Below are 13,650 nucleotides of genomic sequence, written 5' to 3'. Positions count from 1 at the left end.
GTGGAGAAGCGTAGCCTGTAGCCTGAATTGGTGGCGCCGGTGTAAGCAGACAGCCGGCGCAAGAGTCGTTGCGTAACACCTCTGGAGTCACTGTAAGATATCACGCTTGTCATAAGGTTTAGCTGTGTGAGTACTCTCGAAAGAGTGATGCCACGATGTACGGATGGAGAAGACAAAAAGATCAGGGCAAGAGGAAAGGGAGTTTCAAGGACGACGAAAGGTCAACGCATGCGGCGGCAGGAGTTCGCCAAGCCAACTGGCCGTAATAGGAAACGCGCAACTCTGGCCGTCCACCGCGCTGAGGCCACGACATGTGGGAATGCTTCAAGAAGCCACGCAGTTCGTACGATCGACTTTCCGCGAATATAGAAGGACGCCGTCGGGCCTGAAACATTGTTGAACACTGTAAAACGGCGCCTTGAACTGCGGAACATCTAGTGACCATGGTAAGTCTACCCGCTGCATTCTCGTCTCCGGTCTCTAACATGAAGGCCAGGTCGTCCTCGCTGCGTCGATAGTGACCAGGGGTGGCAAAGCCGTCTTGTCTCGCCAGTTTCGCGAAATCAACAGAGCCAGAGTTGAAGGTCTGTTAGCGTCGTTTCCCAAACTTGCCGATGCTGGGACACAGCACACTACCGTTGAGCAAGACAATGTGCGCTTCGTTTACCAGCCCCTCGACGAACTGTACATGGTCCTGATCACCAACCGACAATCAAATATTCTTCAAGATATTGACAGCCTGCACCTCTTCGCTCAAGTTGTTCAGAGCATCTGCAAGAAATTGGATGAACGAGAAATCACTCGCAATGCGTTTGAGCTCCTGTCTGCCTTCGACGAACTGGTCACGATGGGCTATCGGGAGAACCTCACAATGAGCCAAATCAAGACTTTCCTTGAAATGGAGTCTCACGAGGAAAGAATACAGGAGATTATTGCTCGCAATAAGGAATTGGAAGCCTCAGAGGAGCGCAAAAGGAAGGCCAAGCAACTTGAGATGCAGCGCAAGGAAGCTGCTCGCTCAGCAGCATATGGCCGTGGCGTTGCGCCAAAAATGCCCCAGTATCCGACATACACCCCTCCCTCCCAGCCCTCGACCACAAGCACATACGATGCATATGAAGCTGAGAAGAACAAGACCTTCAACAAGCCTATCGCCTCACGTGGCAAGGGTATGCAGCTGGGAAAGAAGTCGAAGACGACTGATATCTATGACAGGGTCAAGGCTGACCTAGGCACACCTGAAGTGGAAGAACAGCCCTTGATTCAGCCTTCTGCGCCCTCAGTGCCCGCCTCTCGCCCCTCGCTCGACGCGGCGAACCCAATCAACGTGCTAATTTCCGAGCAGCTATCCGCACGTCTCTCTCGTGATGGAGCTCTTAAGTCCTTTGAAGTGAAGGGCGATTTGCAATTGAAGATCTCCGACCCGGCTCTCACGAAAATCTCTCTTTCCCTGCTAGCCAATGACGGTCCACTTAAAGCGCAATTCCGCACGCATCCCAACGTCGACAAGAATCTGTTTACCAGTAACAAAACCATTCAACTCAAAGATACCAGCAAGCGCTTTCCAGCCAATAACAGCATCGGTGTCCTTCGCTGGCGCGCCACAGCGCCTGCGGACAGTCAGGATGTATTGCCTATTACGTTCACGGTTTGGGTCAACCGCAGCGATGACAGCTACACCATCACGATCGAGTACGAACTTACATCTCCAACTTCTACGCCATTGAGGGACGTTGTGGTCACAATTCCCTACTCGACTGCGGAGCCTGCTGTGAGCAGCTTCGACAGCATGTATGAGGTCACCGGGGACAGCCTAGAGTGGACTATTGGAGCCATTGACGAGAGCAACGCCAGCGGCAGTTTTGAATTTGAAGCGCAAGTCGGCGATGGCGGAGACGAGAGCGAGTTCTTCCCTATGAGCGTCAAGTTTGAAATGGTGAAACCCTACATCGAGGTTGATGTCAATGCGGCCACATTAGTGGAGGAAGGTGAGGAAATGGATTTCGAAAAGGCTATGCGGTGTACGGTTGAGAGCTTCGAGATTGAGTGAGACTCATTCTGAGATGCTGGCTGTATCAGGCGCCTTTCGTGCCACGTTCACAGGCAGAGCAATGCCATGAAGCCTTGGCCGATGCAAGCAGCCGGTATTTAGACAAAAATGAAGCCCACGCAGTCATGTCAATCCGCATTCTTGTTGCCCGCCGTGTTCCAGGAGGCGGGCCGCGGCCAAAGCTAGACTCGTCGAGGCAAGCTCCCCGCCTCAGCCGCCTTTGCCCCTCTTTCGCTTCTCTCGCCTGTGTCAACTCTCCAACATCCCCCGTCGACCGCCAGTCGGTCCGACAGAGCGTAGCCAGCTTCAGGCTTCACCATGCAGGACCTTGCAGGGCTCTAAGCCTAAAGTAATCATCTTACAGGGAAAAGCAATCAAGCATCGCCAGAGCTGGCTAGGTGTCGACGCAATCGTGCTTGATCGCCCTAGCGATATATTTCCAGCACTTGCTCTCACGCGGGCTGGAGGAAGCTCGTGTCGCAGTGATTAGCCTCACTTTATTGTCATACTCTCTGATGCTGTCAATGGCAAGTGCTGTCGCTGGCCACTGAAGTCCCTCATCCCCAAGAGCGATACACAGAGAAGAATCATTATTGGGAAGGAAGTTCATGTGGACGATCCACGTGCCCGGTTACTTCTATTCCTCACTACGCCACCATGAAAAGTGCGCTCCGTCGAGCAAGCACGCAGCCCGAAGCTGGCGAAGCATCACATCCAGATACCGTGGGAGCCAAGCACACTTCAACGACGCCTCTCGATGGCCTTCGCCGTCCTAGCCTTGCGAATATCTCTCGTCGTCTGGGCCGATCCAAGAAGTCACAGCCAACCAGCACGCCTCCCTCCACTGACGATAACCATCTCGGCACCCTCTTCATCTCCCTCCCTAACGAGCTCCACGCCCTTGTCCTCACCTTTCTAGACCCAACCGATATCCTCTCGCTTCGCCTGACTTCTCACGCGACCTTCTCCATTCTGAACCACTGCGCGTCCACCCTTCTGAACACGCATTTTCCACAGTGCCTCACGCATGTGAGAGTATCTCACGTCCTCTCCCTCCATCCACCTTCCCTACCGAACACCTCATTAAATCACCACCTCGTCCTCCTCAGGCGCAACGCTCTTGTCACCCAAACCACCAACCTCCTCAACGCCTTCATGCAAATGAAGATCTACATGCTTCCGCCCTCGCGCCAACATCCCGAGCGCATCACCGTTCTCGGCACTGCCCGCACTGCTCTCCTGACGCAGCACCTCCATCCAGCCCTCTGGACCGCTGACCACTACCTCTCCGCATACCGTAATCTCCTCCTACATACCCACCCGAGCCACACCTCCCGCGAACGTTCCCGTTTCTGGCGCTGCGTACCGTGTGGCCAGACTCTGACCGAAACGGTCGCGGGCTATGCCCCTGAGTCACTCTTACCCGCCTACCAGGCGATGCGCCTGCTCGGCATCCACCTGAAAGCGAGCTCGCGCGCGCCGACGTACGCGGGCACTATCGAGCGCGCGCTGCGACGATGGACCCGGCGACCGGCAGCGGAGGAGGAGCTTGCGATCGTGATGTTACTGGGCGGCCTTGATGTGATGCGCCGCGTAACGATGCTGCGAGGAACCTACAACTCCCGGCTGGAGATTGTACGGGGCTTTCTGGAGGAGGTAGAGGAAGCGGTGGAGGCACGCAAGCTACAGCAGCAGCAGGGAAAGGACCAGCGTGAGAAGTCGCGGGTTGGGCGCATGGTCGTTGGGAAACGGGGGATTGAGCGCGTTGAGCTCCTTGAGGACGCTACTGCAGACAGGTCGACCGAGAGAGTAGGCGCGCCGGACGGCTTGCCCCTCGATCACAAGGGTAAAGGGGTAGATGCTAGACCTCAGGCCAACGACACGTCCTCTGCGCCACCAGAAACCTCACGATCGATCTCGGGAGATGACGACCCAATAGCCGCCCTGGCCCTCCCACACCACCTCCTGACAGAAGGCGTCCTGGACCAGATCCCACTTCTCGAAGACATCCTCCTGCCCGAACTCCGACGTCGCATCGAGGCAGAAGGCTTAGTGGACCACCTCCCCGAGGAGGATCGCGAGGAGGAGCTCGAGACGCCGTTCCACTGGGTACGGCGAGTCATCTGTGGGGAAGAGGAGGGGCTCAAGAATGAAAATCAGAGCACACAGCAGGACGAGGAGGAGCCCGCCCATGATGCTGGTATAGGTGTTTGGGATGCGGCCGCAACGCAGGCTGCGCAGGCGCCGCAACAGCCGACGCCGCCTCAGCAGGGTGGGCGGCGAGGCAGCGGCAGTCCAGCGATGTTTGGCTCGATGAGCCGACATATGCTTGTTTCGCTGGGGAGGGATGATTGAGTTGGAACGCCCGTTTGAGTCTCACGACGTGAAGAAGATAGCAATATATCATTGGCAGCCCGTTGTAGGCAAGAGTATGCGGTGATGAGACGGTGTCGGTTGGACCATATGTACATTCATCTCTGCCGTGGGTCATGCAAATGGCATATTTGGAAGACGATTTGGTACCGTGCTGTACGATGATATCTACCTGTTGTTCCTCGACTACCCTTTCCACAAACACTCACTTTTCAATACTTTGGCTTGAAAGGCAGCGTCTTCATCTGGTCCATGATATCTCCCTCGATGCCCAACAGGCCGTAGATGAACTTGAGAATGATGAAAAAGCTATCTGGCTCGCCCATGTGCTTCTTCCCCTTGACCATGCGCGCCAGCTTTGGCTGCCCGTTCTCCAGCGCGACAAACATGTCGTCGATAGGGAATATCTCATCGTCGTTGCCGTTCACCAGCAACACCTTCGTGCACGGTTTGGCGAGCGTACCGTCATTGAGCAGCGAGAATTTGGGCGCCTCCTTGATGAACGACTCCAGATCCGGGTAGCCGAACTTGTAGCTCAACGTGTTGGCGAGGTCGAAGGGGTACTCCAGCTTGTTGACCTCCTGCAGCCACTCGCGGTCGAACATGTGGTGCGCGCCACCGCCCAGGCTGATGCACGCCAGCATGCGGTCCTTGTGCGTGTGTGCCAGTCGGAGTGAGTAGTAGCCACCAGTGGAGAAGCCCCAGGACACGATCTTGGAGCTGTCGATCTCCTTCTGCGCGTTCATCCAGTCGAGCACGCTGGACCACTGGCGGTCTGGAGAGGTAGGGTCCTGCCGCAGGGCGGGCGAGTCGCCCGTGCCGGGGATTTCGGCAATGACTGTGCCAATGCCCTTCATGCGGAAGCCTTGCTGCCAAACGGCCAGCTCTGTGCGGTAGCCATCGAGACCCGTGATGATCAGGACAATGGGGCAGGGGTTGGAGGCCGAGGCACCTGGCGGGAGAAGATAGTTAACAGGCACTACGTCTCCTTCCCCGGACACGGCGTGCTTGTGGGGGATCAGGACCTCTTTGATCGGGTATTCCATTAGGCTGGAGGTGGTCAGATTTAGATGGAGCGCATGCTGGGAGCATTTCTACTCACCCAGCACCCTTGTAGAAGACCTCTTTGCCCGCCTTCCATGCGTACTTCTGCTGTTCCGATCTGGGTGTTGGAAAGCGGGAGATGCGGTATACAGCTGAGCTCCGTCTGAATTTCTGTCAGTCATTGCTTGCACAACGCTTTTGCCGGGACATACAGGTAGTATTCCGAAGCCTTCTCTTTCTCGCCCGCCTTCTCAGCTTCTTCCGCAATCTTGGCCAGCTCTTCAGCTTTGGGGAAATACATCTTCGCGTACGCATCCCAATCGTAAGGCTCCTTCAGGCCTTGTGCGATGATCGATTCCGCCACGGGCTCGAAATCCTTCAGCGCACCGAACATGAAGGGATATACCCCCATCGTTGCCTTGGAGCGTTAGAGTAGATCTGGCCCGGAGTAGGGTGCACCATACCGGTCCCTTCCATTTGCTCTCCCATAGATCCTTGTATGAGTTGTGGTGAACCGCAGTCTTCTTAATATTCTCTCCGATATAATACTTGTCTGCCATCTTGAAGTCTATCACCGCGCGTGTGATCTATGTTCAATGACTCCACAAAGACGCCTTTAGCAAAATGCACAAGTCAAAGAACTGCTCGCAAGCAATGTAACGAGGACTGGAAAAGGACAGGAACCTCATGGGGGTGGCTAGCGGTCTGGGATGTATGCGGCGGACTAGAATCTGTCCATAGTCCGTAGCTTGTGCATGGGAACTCCAATACAGCTGCAACGGGAACCCTAACGGAGGCTCGCGCTCGGGCAAGTTAACCACCGACTTCGTACCTGGATGTGTACGTTGATGCCCGGAAAATGAGGGGATCTCGTTGGTGTTCGGGTGCCCCTCCTTCTATTCTTGTCTTAGCCCCGGACGCAGCTGGAGATCCCTCAGGGGGCAGCAAGAGGGCTTCGGGCCCGGGGGAAGTAGTCGAAAACAATATGAATACAATTTCCACATCGTTGCACTGTCTTACGAAATGCAGCCTGGTCCCGATGCTGACGTGCTTTCATGTCCGGACGGGAGGCTAACAACTTGGCTCTCCAACGCCGAAGTTAATCAGCATTGATACATCGTTATCACTACGTTTCATCTCCTGTGAATACTCATTCCCTCGAAGTCATCCTATCGACTGGATGTCAAAGGATGTCTCCCGCGGTAATAAATTGGAACCATCAAATCATATCAGGCCCAAGGCATGCACCACGAGTCACAAGACCCGGCGCTTGCGTGCATATTCTGAGAATCGACCTTTGGTCTTGACTGCTTGTCGGTCCGTCCCTGAAGCAGCTATGCGGGTGATATATAGGGACTTGTGTTGAGCAGACATGTGCAACGGCGCGGCAGATCGGTGGCATGCCCGAGGCGTTCGCACGCCGGCCCCGATACCAAGTCCCAGCTTTTGTCCTCGCATGGGTCAGTCAGGCCGAAGTGACCATCGACAGCCGTGATACAAGCCCGGCCATCGGGGCGTGCTAACGAAAAGTTCACGGGCTCGCAACGGTGCCGACGCTGAGCTTAAAGCTCTGTCAACTGCCGAGTCTGATTAGCGGTGTGTGAACTCTCTTGCCGAGAAGCCTTGGGTTTGGGAATTGGCGCTTGAACGACGGAGTGAAATTGATACCCAGCACGTTCTGGGTAGAAGCATATCAGCAATGTTCACGGTGCCAATCTTGTTGGACTGCTTCTAGTCACCCAAACATAGTTGGCCGCTTTACCTCCCCGCCCGAGGCGGTAGACCATGGGCGGAATGCTGGACACTTCATCGCTATCACCCTTTTGCGTGGTCTTCAGATGCATCTTCGCGCGAGATGTAAAGGGATGGTCCGCGCCGAAGGCTTCTTGCGTGCAATCCACAACGTGGTGCATGGTCTCAATGGCTTCTTGACGGCGGCCCAGCTTATTCGAGATCTCGGCCATTCCTCGTAAGCAGCGGACGTATATCTCTCTCTCTTCTGCTCGTGGAAGGCCTTCAGTCCGGGCAAGCGCAGCCTTCAAAGCCTGGAGGGATTCGACATATTGGCCCATGTGGAAGTAGGCTTCCGATGTAGTCCGCAGTGCGTAACATACTTCGTAGCAATGCTTTCCCTGCGTAGTCTCGAATGCATCAACAAGCTGCTGAAATCTAACAGCTGCCTCGGCATATCGCTTTCGATTGAGCAATGCTGTTGCAAAGGTCTGCAGGAGAGCGATTGTCTCCGAGTGGAAATACCCAATGCTATCTTGGAAGAAGTCCAATAGTCTTCTCATGGCTGCCTCTGCTAGTCCAGCCCGTCCATTCCTGGAATTCTTGAGATACATTGCGACCAGGTAGATCGGTGCTGATTCCGATTCGTAGACTGTTCGAGCCATATCAGCGACATGTTGCAATATCATCATCAGAGGCTCTTCATGGCCAGACCCGTCATGCCGAACTACAAGGTCCAGCACATAGATCAAAAACGCGACGTGGTTATTCTTTATGAGTCCTTCGACAAGTTCGGCAGCAGAAAGGAACAACTCAAACGCCTTGTCCTTCTGCCCATTCCAAAGGTTCGAGTAGCCTTGATACATCTGGTAATAGAAATGGTCGGCGCCGGCATTATCTGATGTTGCTGTCCAGGAGCTGTTGACAGATAGGTTTCGCGAAGCGAAGATCTCGCGGTAGTGTGCCTGCAATTGGAGGTAGATTGCATCAACGTAGCGGCCATCCTCGGGCGGGAGATTATTCGAGGCGACCACCGACTCTACTGACAATGTTCGAAAGGCAGGCATTGGTTTGAGTTCCGGAACACCGAGCGCAGTCTGTAGAGCCACCAGCCGACGCTCCGCGATATCGGCTGGACGAAAGTGAAGAGGTATAGATGTAGGCGGTTTGATATGCCTTTGTGGTGGGGGAGAAGCTAGGAAGTCGTAGTCCGAGTCGCCTTTGGCAGCACTATCAAGCATATCCCCGTGAGCCGATAGAGGGGTTTGGACGTCACCATCTTCGGGCGAAGACAACTCGCCATGCGGGTCAGAGCCATCGAGCTGCTGATCAAGTAAAGTAGTCGGGTCTTTGATTCCCTTTCGGTTGAAGTAATGAAGAGCATCGGCCAGCGTGACAGTCCGACCACGAATAACGAAGGTCTTGTCCTTGCTATCACCTTGCTGCTGCGAGCCTAGACGAACAATCTCGAGCATCTCGTGCTCCTTCTTTTTCTTGTCGAGTCCCCAAGAGTGGAGACGACTCTTGTACATCCGCTCACTTTGGATGTGAGCACGACTGCATTATGGAGTACATGGGAGATCGAGTAGCGTACCTTGGGGTGAAATTAAACTCCTTCTCAAGATGCTCGCGAACCTCTTTGAGAGTCCGGCCATCCTCAAAGTACATGCGAGTGATTAGTGGCCGGTGTTGTTTCCATTCATCGGTGCTATATGAATTGGCTGAGCGTTTGGATACCTTGCCCTTCCTTTCCGTTGCCGAAGCCATCCTCACTGGCCTTTTTTTCTTTTCCTAGACATCCAGATTTCTACCGAGCGGGCAAAGAGAACATAGCTAACAGAAAAGTCGTTCAGACCAACGACGATGCTGATTGTCAACGCGGCTTGTTGGAACGCTTGGTGCTTGTTCGATGTGTGACGCAGCAATGGTGTACAACAGTGGCCGAAACCCTCGTTGAAGCTGGACGAGAAAAGAAAAGCGAGCAAGCGGCCACGCAAATCCGCGTGTTGTTGGCTTTGAGTTGCGCCGTTGCTGAACACGAGAGTGTGGTTGCTTCGGTAAACCGAGACTGTCGGTCTGAATGGCTGACGTCGTGGTGGGTTTGAGGCGGGGTTAGGTAGGACGAGCGATTCTTCGAGACAACTGGCAGGTTAGGTTCTTTTGATGTCTTGGAGACTGGCCCGCTTATGGTGAGAACCTTGCAGTGTTCTTTTGCTCAGGTGATGGGGCCTTAGAGGCGTACTTTTGGGGCCGCTGGGCAGGACGGGAATGGACGACCGTTGTGGATGTGATGATATCCGTTCTTCTAGAACAAAAGTCTGTCGATGATGCGATATTTACATAAACTACGCTACAATTCGGATTTGCTCAAGCTTTTGGTGGAGGTAGCGGCGTCTCTAGAGAGGTAGGAAATACGCCTGAAATGCACCGCCCCTCCCGAAGTGACCCTCCTTCTTCAGTCGCTTCGGCCGGCTGGCTGTCCTTTCCTTTTTGACCTGGCCGCAGAAATTGTTATTGTCCTAGGCAGAAGCTTTTGCGCTAGGGCGGCAAGTTACGCATGAGACTGACTAAGGACTTCCTGACCCGAAACTCTGGTGAGTCCAGCCTAAGCCCAGGCGCGAAAAGCTTGCGCCGAGCTGTCTTTTTGGGTGGACGTAGAGCACTAGGAGCTTGGAAGGTCGAAGCTGAGGAGTGTGGAGCGCCCTGGATTGTAGGCGCTGCAGGTGTGAGGGCCCACTCCACCACCGTTGCGGCTGGCCACGTGTGAAGGGGTGGTGGTGTCTGACACGTTTCTTTGAACAAGGAAGCCAGTTTGTAGCCCACCTCGGCCTCGGCATCGATCGTTGTCCGAGTCTGGTAGCCGTGAAAGCAAGACACAGAAACTGGCACACGGTTTTCTGCATACTTTATGTCAGACAGCATAGTTGCAAAGGTACGAAGTGCGGAAATGCATAGCACTGGCAAGCACTTTCGAGTCGTCGAGCATGCATCAAGACACTCAGCTGAGAGAATGGGAGACTGAGGCTTCGTGAAAGAAACATGATGATTGAAACAGCTTTGCCTACTAGCTTGTCGTACCATCGCCTATTCTACTGCAGGCTGGTAAAAGCTTGAGGTGCGCTTTTGCGTACACTGCTTGATCGACCCTACCCATATACTCGCTGCACGAGTCTAGTTCGAACCACCGAGCAGACGGCGAGGGCGGAATATTGAAACAGGCTAAAGGCGAACCCTGCCCTTCATCGGTCGTAGATCTCAGCTGTAGCACACGTCAATTGAAGGAATTCTAGCAGAGGCGTGGCAGTGTCAGACCCTCATCGCCTTTGCTTTCACCCATATAAGAATACCACTTGACCTCTCCACCCTCAACCATCTTCGGGCATGCGTATGGCGCTTTATCAGGTCCCAGAACGTGGTAGAGATTTTTCTACGACATTCAATTAGCTCAGACTCACGAGCGCAAGGGTCCTGCGAAGCGACCGACAAGCTGTTTCCATAACTTCACATTCACTTCCTTGCTCAGCAGCATCGTCGCCGGATCAAAGTATGGTAGCTTTGGCAGACCAAGATCTCGGGCTTGTTTTGAGAGATTGACCCATTGCGTCTCAGTCCACATCCGGCGGCCAACGTCTTCGCTTTCTGTTTTGGTGGTCGAGGCTGTGCTTGCGAGGGAGATATTATCTTCATTGAGCCGGTACCCACCGCCTGACATGCCACGCATTGGTGGGAGGGGTTTAAAACTCATATTGAGCACAGACACCATGCGCTGAACAGGATGAGACGATGGTGGTGCGGGCTATTCAACGGTCAAGGTTGGCTTGATCACGGATAACGCGGTATTTTCGGCGGCTGGGGAGCCAAAATGACGCCGGAGTGCTTTTGAGTAAGCTCAGCCGAAACAGGCATGCATTAGCATCCGCGCGCACAAAAGGCAACCACACACAGAATCAGCTACTACAAAACTACTATCTGCGACTTGATCTCATTTATGCAGAGTGTCTCTCTTCGAGAAGTACGTACAAGAAGCAGGTAGTGTAGCTTCATGGCCACTAAGAAAACCAGAGATCCACCAAGCTTTGTAGCATGAGTTGGCGATCGCGCATAGCGCATCAGAATGCCTTCATCTGCTCATGGGTTAAAAGAAATGCTCCATCTTGTGTGTAAGAGAAGTGAAGTCGTCAACACATCTCAACGTCTCTTCCATCAATGGCAATCCTAGCCAATGAATATGATACCCAACGACATTCATTGTAGATGTCGTATAGCCGGTCAATCCCCACTCCACTAGATGCGGGCACGGACGTGGTTATGGCGGTGCCGCTTCACAGGTCGAGCAGTCGCAATAGGGGCTGAAATAGGAGACTGGACGACTCGACCGGCAGTGTCGACGTAGACCGTGGTGGTCTCGATCCCGTGTAGGATCACCCATTCGACGACTGCCCCTGAAACATCTGTACTAACGCTGGTAATCGTTGTCATCTCGTGTGAGTTGGTAGTCGACACGAGGGTCGTCGGAATTGGCATAGCAATGGCATCGTTCGCTGAGGTGGTGTTGGTGGGATATGGCGGAGCGGTTGGCGACGGCTGGATGAACGTAAAAGAGGAAGCAGACGGTCCAGTAGCTGGAATCGACGTAGGATCGGACGCAGCCACGGTGCTGCTTGCAGATACCGACTGTGGAGCCGGGGCAATAGCCGTACCACTTCCGACAGGCCCACCCTCTGTAGAAGACGTACCACTGACGGTGGTAATAGATGTGTTGAGAGACTCGTCGCTGGAAGGAAAGGACTCGGGGTTTGCGATTTGAGAAGGCAGAGGGGCCCAATCCGGTCCGCTGGCAACGGCAACCTTGCCCGGAAGAGTATCCACGAAGTCGAGCCGCTCGTCCTGAATAGTCTCCGGGATCTCCATCTTGCATGTGACGACCTCTTCCTCCGGTTTGATATCGAAGACTGGGCACGCTGACTGCTCGCCGCTGCTCAGGCCGTTGGTGCACGCAGAGTTGTCAATAGCTTGTTGTAGGACATCATCCTCCCAGGCACTAATGAAGTCTCCGTGGTAGCCATTGCCAGTAGGATCGCCGTTAGCAAAGAGGAATTCCCCATCAAGGCCTCTGAACATCGGAGTGTTGTAGATGGTCTCGAAGAACATAGCAGGCAAGCGCTTATCGAAGCCTGGAGGGCATGGCCCGTTACGGGCGGAGGTTGGATAGGCAACATGATCCATATGGTTGGGAGAGTCGAGTTCTCCATTCCAGCAAGACGGAAACATGAGCTCAGCACGGATGCCGTCAGTGCAGGCTGCATCAAGAAAGGGCTTATCTGGCCAGGTGGGACGAGTGAGAGCGTCCTCGTTCCATCCAGCGCTGTAGTGCAAGCAGTTGAAGCCGACCATCATTTGTGCACGAGCCTGCTGCTCCTTGTCAAACTGCGTCCACGTCTTTCGGTTGGGTGGCTTCTGTTGGCTGGCAACGCCATCATACATGGTGCGCTTGAAGGTGTTTCCTGCGATCATACGAAAACCAGGCGGGAAAGCAACGATGACAGAATCCGGCTGATCAGCTGGCTTCTCGGTGAAATAGTACCTGGGACTGTAAGTGATAGTGCGAGATTATAGCTATTGCTAACTTACACAACCATGCCACCAACTTTGGGAACGATTTGGAAGGTACCATTCGAGTGCTTGAAGTACAAGTACGGAGCCCAGTAGACAGACTTGTCCTGGCGAATTGAACAACTAGTACAATTCGAGGCAAGCAGGTCTTCGGTGGTGACGTCGAGCGCCATGTCTGAGAGATGTTAGCTGGTATGGTATTGCAGTTGTCAGGCAGAAACTTACTCTGAGCACCGTGGATGCCATGAACGTGTTGCGAGACTTGGTTGGGTGTGACGATAGGGTCGATCCTTCCCATACCTACCTCTCCATGGCAGAGGTGGCGAAAGAAGGCCTCGCTGACGTCGCTGAGAAGCAAGATAATGGTGAGTTGCATCGCCGCTGTGATGAAAGGAACCCGCGCCATAGCGGCTAAACTCCAAGGAGTTATTGCTAGTGTGCTATGCTGATGGAATTTGAAGATTTCAATGGTCACAAAGATGGCACGGCGGAGTGCGAGAAAGTTTGGTGAACAGGTTGACAAGTTTGTGGAAAAAGTCGCAGGTGCAGGAAATTCTGAAGCCGCAAATTCGTCGACTGTTTTGAGGCTTGTGAATACAGGGCAACGGGCTTAATGCCAAGACCGGGGTTGCTGGGCTTGAGAAGTGAACGATATAGTGCTGAGCCAGGCACCAGTATGTACAAGACACTACCAGAGTATCTTTGTTGTTGAAATTGGCTGTATTTTGTCCTGTCTGGCCGGATTGCACCAGTTTAGTATGGATGAAAGGATGGTCGGTTTCAAGGCCTTGTAGGATAGCTGTAACGTCGACGTACTCTTCCGACAGATCTTTTGTCGC

At 53.9% G+C, this 13,650-nt stretch overlaps 6 protein-coding genes across 6 annotated transcripts; 2 read left to right on the top strand and 4 right to left on the bottom strand.

Annotated features, from left to right (window-relative positions):
- Positions 1-443: 443 nt before the first annotated feature.
- Positions 444-2,050, top strand: HMPREF1541_01615 (uncharacterized protein; the record flags this gene model as incomplete). The annotated part of the gene is made up of 2 exons (XM_008715973.1): positions 444-446; positions 497-2,050. 2 exons carry the CDS (start codon positions 444-446, stop codon positions 2,048-2,050), a joined length of 1,557 nt encoding a protein of 518 aa, XP_008714195.1.
- A 657-nt stretch (positions 2,051-2,707) lies between these two features.
- On the top strand, positions 2,708-4,405 carry HMPREF1541_01614 (uncharacterized protein; the record flags this gene model as incomplete). The annotated part of the gene is made up of 1 exon (XM_008715972.1): positions 2,708-4,405. The coding sequence occupies one exon, from the start codon at positions 2,708-2,710 to the stop codon at positions 4,403-4,405; it is 1,698 nt and encodes a 565-aa protein (XP_008714194.1).
- Positions 4,406-4,635: 230 nt separating this feature from the next.
- HMPREF1541_01613 (uncharacterized protein) lies at positions 4,636-6,027 on the bottom strand (the record flags this gene model as incomplete). Its single annotated transcript, XM_008715971.1, has 4 exons — positions 4,636-5,473; positions 5,526-5,630; positions 5,680-5,885; positions 5,932-6,027. 4 exons carry the CDS (start codon positions 6,025-6,027, stop codon positions 4,636-4,638), a joined length of 1,245 nt encoding a protein of 414 aa, XP_008714193.1.
- A 1,143-nt stretch (positions 6,028-7,170) lies between these two features.
- Positions 7,171-8,965, bottom strand: HMPREF1541_01612 (uncharacterized protein; the record flags this gene model as incomplete). Its single annotated transcript, XM_008715970.1, has 2 exons — positions 7,171-8,737; positions 8,793-8,965. 2 exons carry the CDS (start codon positions 8,963-8,965, stop codon positions 7,171-7,173), a joined length of 1,740 nt encoding a protein of 579 aa, XP_008714192.1.
- A 1,546-nt stretch (positions 8,966-10,511) lies between these two features.
- HMPREF1541_01611 (uncharacterized protein) lies at positions 10,512-10,820 on the bottom strand (the record flags this gene model as incomplete). The annotated part of the gene is made up of 2 exons (XM_008715969.1): positions 10,512-10,625; positions 10,683-10,820. Coding segments are annotated over 2 exons (252 nt in total), but the record flags the coding sequence as incomplete, so codon positions are not given.
- A 662-nt stretch (positions 10,821-11,482) lies between these two features.
- HMPREF1541_01610 (uncharacterized protein) lies at positions 11,483-13,217 on the bottom strand (the record flags this gene model as incomplete). Its single annotated transcript, XM_008715968.1, has 3 exons — positions 11,483-12,782; positions 12,830-12,986; positions 13,037-13,217. 3 exons carry the CDS (start codon positions 13,215-13,217, stop codon positions 11,483-11,485), a joined length of 1,638 nt encoding a protein of 545 aa, XP_008714190.1.
- Between the last annotated feature and the right edge of the window lie 433 nt (positions 13,218-13,650).

Source organism: Cyphellophora europaea (genome assembly GCF_000365145.1).
Source record: "Cyphellophora europaea CBS 101466 unplaced genomic scaffold supercont1.2, whole genome shotgun sequence".
In the NCBI taxonomy this organism is placed as follows: domain Eukaryota; kingdom Fungi; phylum Ascomycota; class Eurotiomycetes; order Chaetothyriales; family Cyphellophoraceae; genus Cyphellophora; species Cyphellophora europaea.
Note: the sequence above shows the minus strand (reverse complement) of the source record. Positions and strands in the feature narration are given on the sequence as shown.